This window comes from Lupinus angustifolius, chromosome LG11, assembly GCF_001865875.1.
Source record: "Lupinus angustifolius cultivar Tanjil chromosome LG11, LupAngTanjil_v1.0, whole genome shotgun sequence".
NCBI classification, from domain to species: domain Eukaryota; kingdom Viridiplantae; phylum Streptophyta; class Magnoliopsida; order Fabales; family Fabaceae; genus Lupinus; species Lupinus angustifolius.
In genome coordinates this window covers 32532167-32540507 of record NC_032019.1, presented here as the reverse complement: position 1 = coordinate 32540507, position 8341 = coordinate 32532167, and the positions used below count along the sequence as shown (strand labels likewise).

Below are 8341 nucleotides of genomic sequence, written 5' to 3'. Positions count from 1 at the left end.
TATATATATATATATATATATATATATTCACAAGTCTTTCTCATATTTTAAAATGAAAACTTGTAGATGAAATAAAAATAAGACATATCAAAGAATAAATTTAAGGAAAAAAGTCTCTATAAAGAAATATTTAATTCTAGTAAACTAAGACCAACAAGGGTGGTGTAAATGAATCCACATTCCAACTCTAATACAACTCCACCACCAGCATGTACATAACTCAAGAATTATCCCTTCCATTATTTTATACACTCAAGTGTACACTCCTTATTTCTAAGTCACAATTTAGAATGTATGTTGTAATGTTGTCTCTATGTATAAAAATGATATTATATCAATTATATCAATTATACCTATATAATTTTATTACCTACTTCATTTTCTATATAGGCAGGGAATAGTGTTTTTTTATTTGTCTTTGTTCATTGTCCAGAAACGATACATTTGTGAAAATTTCAAGAAAAATAAAAAAATTAAATTATGTTATAAAATATTATATTCAAAATTTAAGAAAAATAACAATTTTTTTATGGTACTTATAAAAATTGTGATGTATATATAGAGAGATACGAAAATATGGTCACCATATTTTTATTCCGTTTAATAAGACATATTTCTACAGCAAGTGGAATGAAGACATGATGACTATATTACATTTCCATGCAAGTTGTGATTAGATAATTCAGATGGGAACCCATTATCAATCTTGTTACCTCCATTTCACAAGAACAGCAATACTATATTTATAACTTATGGACTAGGACTTAATTACTCATGTTTAATTAATTACTTTTTCAAATTATTATAAGATATATTTGACTATATTACAAATATTAAGGGTGATAAGTTTTCTATTTTTAAAATAATATTATTATGACATAACAATTTTAATCTATATCTTTAAATGTCATTATTCACATTAAAAGATAAGTTAAAAACAATAAATGAATAAAGAACAAATAAGTTAAAAACAATAAGTGCCAATAAACATATAAAATGCCTTATGCAAAGGATCAAAATAATAAATGACTTATGAGCAAGACCAAATGTGATTAATTTACATACATTAAGAAAATTAGGTCAAATTAGTTATCACTCTCATATTTATGGAAAAAAAATATCTCTAACATTCTTAAACTATAATTATCAACTCAATCTTTTCTTAGGTCAAATTTTATGCACCTTTTGCAACGAGCATCCTGAATCTTCTCATCACATCTTCTCTACGTGCAACCTTACGTACTTAGTCTGGCAACTTAACTATAAATGGTTGGACTCGGTGTTGTTTTTCCTCATACTCCAATTCACCACTTTACTATTCACATGGGCATGGTGATAGACAATAAATATTGGAAAGTTTGGAGTGTCATTTGGTTAGTTATAATTTGGACAATTTGGTTGGCTAGGAATGACCTTATCTTTAACTCAATTAAGTCATCTCTTTATCAGATTATCGAATCAACTAGGGCGAAATCTCGGCTTTGATTCAACGTCCAGCAGGGGAAAAACTCAATTCTCTATTACGACCATATTGCTAACCCCTGAACTTGTCTAAATATTGCATTGTAACTATTTTTGTTCAGATTTCTTTTCTTTCATAGTTAAATTATCATTTCACTCATATATAGTTTTGTCTAGAATGATACAATCATTATTATGAGAAAAGTAAAAATGTCCGTTGAAAAATGAAGTATGTAATATAGATAAAAAAAAACATTAATAATATATTTGGTACAGATTATGTAATATTATCTTATTTATATAGACTAAAAATATTTTAAAATATGACTTTATTACATTGGGGTAGAAAATAAAAAATATAAATAATAATATTGATACGTTGAAAATGAAAAACACAAAGTAAAGTTGGCAATAATGAAGAAGAAATCATTGGGTGGTAATGATAATAGATGTATCATCCGAAACTATGAATCATACACCATCCAATAATTTCTCATAATCTATAAAGTCTAAGCAAGAATCTCATCCAAAGTCTTGGTCTCAAGTTTGAGATTCTCCAAGTTCTTCAATTGTATTTCCTTGGCCAACTTCTTCTTGGATGAAATCTCAAGATCCTTGCTCATCTTCTTTCTATACATCTCTGCAAAAGTGAAAGGTTCTTCCAGCATAGACTTCTCTCCTTCTCTAACCTTCAAAGGATATACAATTGCTTCTGGTGCTGGATTTTGAAATGTTGCAATGGACAAACGGCTATAGTTTGAGTTAACCACTGCTTGGTGATCAGCATTCTTGAACCTTCCATTACTCAAATACTGCATGTTTCTCATCCATAACCCACAAATATTAAACACATTTTGGAGAATAAAAAATATAGTAAACAATAATCAAGTTATTTTAAAGGTAACTTAATAAAAGTAATAGCCTAACTCATTTTCTTAGAATTGAATCAACATTTTTTTTATAAACAAATTTTAATTGACAAACATAATGAAAATTTGTTCCAATAAATTCACTCTATTGGTAAAGATAAAATATTATTATAACTCATCATACACTTATGTATGATACAAAATTTGTTAGGTATTATAAATTTATATATTTGACGACACATGGTTAAGCACGTTAGAAATATAATGTTTATGTATATGTATCAAATTTTCACACCTTTTCACAGGATGTATTCATAATGGGTAAGCATTGTGATTTATAATGTATAAAATTTGATGTATGCATGTCAATAAAAAACATTTTGACGTGCAAGTGACGCTATTTCAACTATGTATTTCTATGAACTCCAATTTTATAACAAAAGACTAAGACTACAGCACGTGTTTTTTTGTTTTGTTTACAAGACTAAAACTCTAATAAATTAATAGAGCGTGTGGAATTTAAGATAGAGACACGTTGACAAAGTAAAGAAGACATTGCAATGCATATATATATATACTTACATGAGCATAATCTCCAAGATTAACAACAAAAGCACCTTGAACAGGTTGAACAGTGATCCATGTTTTACCATTATCCCTAGTAGCTTGTAACCCACCAACCTGATCTTGAAGCAATAGTGTAATGAGACCAGGATCAGTGTGTCTCTTCAACCCAAGTGTGAGATCAGGTTGAGGGCATTTTGGATAATAATTCACAACAATTTTCTGGTCCATATCAATGCATGCTTTTGTTAGAGCATCCTTTTCTGAACACATTGCTTCTGATAATAGTTCCAAAAGTTTAGATCCTAAACCCATTAACTTGTCACTATATTGCTTAGTCACATTTCTCCATTCTGAAGGCTTGTCTGGCCACCTTGAATAGTCTCTTCCACTTATTGGATGTGAAAAATATGTTACTATCTCTCTCCAATCCTGAACTGCTTCTCCCTACACAGACAACAGAAAATTTTATAGAGTTTCAGTATTATTTTTTTAAAAGAAAGCACAATTTTTTCTTATAACAAATAAATTATATATATCTTTTACTCTTTTTTGTTGTCCCATATTTGATGTATATGAAATATTTATGTCAATTTAAGTTCTACATATAACAAATTTGTAATTATTAAATGGTATGGATGGTTATATATAAGGAAAATTTGAAATACTAATTATAGGCTATATAGGACCCATAATTAATGAAGATCCAAAATATTTTGTTATCTATACAAATAAATTTATCATTACAAGATATTTATTATTATTTTTAGAATAAATTACACTAACATCTTTGAGTTTTAGTGAAATTAAATAAACTATTCCTCAATTTTTTCACACTTACAAAAAATCCATAATTTTTATACACGTTACACTGACTACTCATTTATGAGAAATCGATGTGATTTATTAAACAAAATCGTGATAAATATAATTAAGTTAAATAAAATATTGTATATTATAGAAACAAGTAAAAATAATATTCGAGTCGATACATTTTCATTAATTTTTGTTCATTACAACATAGTATAAAAGTGACTTAAATAATATTTCTTTAGAATTATTGATGCATCTTATAATGAACCAAAAATAATAAAAATATATTGAGTTGTGTCTACGTAATATATCATATTTTGTTTACCTTACTTATATTTATCATCCTTTTTTTGTCTAAAAACTCACACTTATTTCTCATCTCGTGGTAGCCAGTATGATGTAAGTATAAAAGTCAGAGGTTTTTTTAGAGGTGTAAAAATGAATGAGTGATTTGTGTAATTTCATTAAAACTCAGGATGATGTAAGTATATTTATTGTGTTATCTATTATTACTACTCTATATATAAACTTGTTAATATTTTATTGATCATAATGATCATTGCTTTATGTAATCATATAATAATTACTACATATAGGATTTTCAAAAAGGATAAACAAAGTATGAAATCATTTAATGCTTATTAACAGATTATTCCCAAAATATATTGAACTCAAGGTTATGAAAAAAAAGTATATTTCATGTACTCATTAATTAATTTTGTTATAAATTAGTTCAAAATTTATTTTATAAATAATACGTAATTAAATTCTTTTTATATACAAGTTTTTAGGTCTCTCACATAGTTAAAAAGATTATAACTTAGAGGTGGTTTTTGTTTCCACATCTTGCTACAAGATGTCAAGAATGATATGGCATGGTCAGAGTTTTGTACATCAAGGGAACCCATTGTAGAGGGTTGACCCCAAAAATAAGTATTATAACTTTCACTCTATAAAATTATTATATAACTTTAAGTCACTCCATATTCATCATCCATAAACTTGTAACGTTCACTAGGATCACTAACAAATGGCTAAATTATAATAGTACTAGTAGTATTAATTGAATGGTAATAATAATAATTAATTAGTAGAGAGAAAGCATTACTTGAAGATGGCTTGAGACGATAAAACCACCCTTTTTACCACCAGACATATCAAACCTAAGCTTTTCTTCTGGTGGCAAAGTGAAGAACTCTTTAGCAAGAAGGTTCATCTTATATATGAGTTCATTGTCTATACCATGATCAATAACCTGGAATATACCCCAGTTTTCACAAGCCTCCACCACTTTCTTGCAAATTTCTTCTCTAGGGCCATTAACCTTGTCTATTCCAATGAGTGAAATGATTGGGATTTCGTTGCTGAATTGGTTATAAGCAACTTTTGGACGTTCATCTTTGTCCCTAATGAAATTGGATTCAAGGGTCTTGGCCTTAGAAAGATGAGTGAGAGTTTTAGCATATGCCATTGTTGGGTGATTTAGTTCTTAAGGTTGAGTTCTAGGGATGTGTTGGTGAATGGTATCACAATCAATCTATTTATAGAGGGGGTTCTTCTTTCTGTTCATTTAAAAAACATTATGTTCAAAGTTTTATTTATTGACTATGTTCTTGGCTTCTTTTAATAATATATTTATCCAGTTACATTGTTAAGATTTAATAAATATCCCACATGATGAAGAATTGTGCTTTCTACTTTGGTTAGGCTTGATTAATTTGACTTTGACCTTATTTGATTAATTATATCATAAGCAAGCTAAAGGATAATCTAATTTAGTATTCTTATAAATAAATTCACCCTCTTATAAATAATCTAAGTTAGTAACTTATTTCTATCTTTCTAACTTTCTAACCAATCTTATTAAATTCAGATCCATCAATAATTTCTTCAGGACATTGAGTTAATGAGTCATTTGTTGAACCAATGTATGAGTCATTTGTTGAACCAATGTATTAATGATTGGACTGATTGACTTGGTTTTCATAAAAATTCATAATATTATCTAACATTATTTAATAACTTTATACTCCAATTTTAAAAACACATTACCATATCTAATTAAACAATCATCAAAGAAGACTTCACTACTATAAAATGTCGCAAATAAATTTAAAATGTCATTAAAAAATTATGTTATGATTTAAATGTAACAAAAATATATATTAAGTTTAAAATTTACTTAAACAACAATAGTTTTAATATAATATAAGTTAACAAATGACAAACATAACTACAAATAACGAAGGTGTTTGACTTTTTCATCTCAAAATGACATTGTCTGATTGTTTTTAAAAATATTTTTTATTAACACTGACATCTAGTCTGAGTTACCAATTTTAGACTTAAACCAACTAAGCAGAACTGAATTAATTCAATTTTGATACAAAACCAATTAGATGCAATGAGAGGATCAAACCGACCAGATATATAATTCATGGTTGAACTGATCGGATCAGCCAATCCGAGCAAAGTTTTATAACATTATTTCTGCCCCATTCTTATTAGTTAGACAGGTTTGGTGATTTGGGTCTTTAATATTTATAATCTACCCTCTCTCCGTTAAAATTTGTTGTATTCATGTGTCATAATTTACAACTTCGTTATTGACCAAAACACAATAAAATGACACATACAATGTGGAATATGATATTGTGACAAAAATTCATCTAAACATAACGCCATGCAACGTTCATGCATATTTGGATGTTACCTTCACTCTTCATCCTTTGATTTTAAAACATTAACGTAACATCATGAGTGGTGCCCACTTTTCCATTTGACTTATTACCCTCTCTACGTTAATCTTCAACGTAACTTATGATTTAATATCCATTGTTACCACTTGATTTTAAACATCAATGCAACCTTCACCATTTGATAAATCCTTCTGGTGAACATGTTGGTGGCTTGAGTTGTTATGTGATAGAGGTTGTGGGAAGGTTCTTTGTAATGGTCCAATATAATTCGTGGATGTGTGTATTAGAGTGGAGAGAGAATTAATTTTAATTCTTAATATTAATACCATTAAAATGATGATCTAACATTAGAAAATAATGAGTTAGTTAGAAGCATCAAAATACTCAGTTAGGGGATCCGGATTATATGGATAGTCATAGTTTGATAATGACTATAATATGGACTAAATCCAAAACTCGGATGTATTATAGGACATAGTTAAAATATTGATACTATTATAAGGATAAAATCCAAAACGGGCAGACATTAGAATCCAAAACAAAAACTCAATTTCAGATTAACAATAGCAGATACATTTACATGGACTTAAAACCAAAAAAAAAATTATGCGACCAAAGTTAAAATATGATAATTAATAAAGAATTAAAATATATTTAAGTCTTTCCTAAAATTATAATTTTATGTAGCATCATTGTTAAAGCATGATTGGGGCGGCCAACAAAAGATTCCAGAGAAGTGAAAATATAAAAGGCCATTGAAGCCCTAAAAGTGAATACCGATTTTTCCTCTATTTAGCAAAAATTATTTTAAAAAACAATGAAAAAGTGCTTATAAGGTATTATCATCAAGTCTATCAATGCTCTATTGTTATCACCCTCAAACTTTTTGAGAGTGATGAGACCTTCCAATGACATTAGGTCATTTCAAAGAGTCAAGACTCTAATTGGATTAATACTCCATTTTGCTCATGAAATTAGATGAATTAAAAGATGCTTTTATGCAAGTGATAAGGTATTCTTATGATTATGATTATGATAAAATGTTTAAGAAATGGAATGAAAGTAATTATATGCTCGAATCTCGCCTATAATAAAATATTAATTTACTAACATTTACCTATAAAAAAGAGATTTATACTTTACTTGTAATTATTAGTTGAGTGTGTGAGGATAAACAAGGTTAAATTAAGGGAAGATTGATAAACTTTTATATGTAACTTTATCTATAAAAAAATTGAGTTCATATTTTACATATGAAATGATAATTTCCATATTAGTCATAACAATTCTAATAAGTTATTCACTGATTCTTTTTTACTATAATTTTGTTTTATCTTATCTCAATTTACTTAATTTACCTTTTTTTCATAGAATTGGAGATTGAAAGTGCTAAGGATAGAATTTAAATAAGGCAAAACAAAAAAACTAAATAAGAAAAAAATAGTGAAGGTTGATATCAGGTTTTTGCATGCATGGCTATGCCACCATGAATCACAACAAAAAAACCTAACATACATGCGTCATGCATGAGATGTAGAAGGTGAATTCAATAAAAACAAAAACAATATGATGAATATGAATTAAGCTATTGTTCAGAAAATGAACACTTGAGTCCATGTTTTGGACATCCTTTTTTTTTTGCTCCCTCCTTTGTATGTCGTTGCTCTTTTGATTTTGCATTTGAATTCATAATGCGGTTCATACAGTTTCATGCCTTTGTTTGAGTTCATCTTTTGTATATAGGTAATGTTGGAAGAAATGAGCCTTTGAGCTCTTTCTAGTGTGAAATGAAAAATAACCCGAGTCCAACATGCATTAGATGCTGGAAATGCTTTAAGAGTGTTTAAAAATAGTTTTTTTTGTATTACTTAAGGGTGTGCCCATAAGGTACAAGGATTTTATGGTAGGAGAGAATATATGCAACCAAAACCCCTC

General features: G+C 28.0%; 1 protein-coding gene across 1 annotated transcript in view; it reads right to left on the bottom strand.

Moving 5' to 3' along the window:
* LOC109359463 (naringenin,2-oxoglutarate 3-dioxygenase-like) overlaps positions 1 to 5223 on the bottom strand; it is a 15272-nt gene extending 10049 nt beyond the window's left edge. Inside the window, exons 1-3 of the mRNA XM_019604136.1 lie at positions 4816 to 5223; positions 2913 to 3341; positions 1927 to 2273 (exon numbers count right to left, since the gene is read on the bottom strand). Of these exons, the coding sequence (XP_019459681.1) occupies positions 1971 to 2273; positions 2913 to 3341; positions 4816 to 5178 (1095 nt within the window). The 5' untranslated portion in view covers positions 5179 to 5223 and the 3' untranslated portion in view covers positions 1927 to 1970. The remainder of the gene's footprint in view (positions 1 to 1926; positions 2274 to 2912; positions 3342 to 4815) is intronic.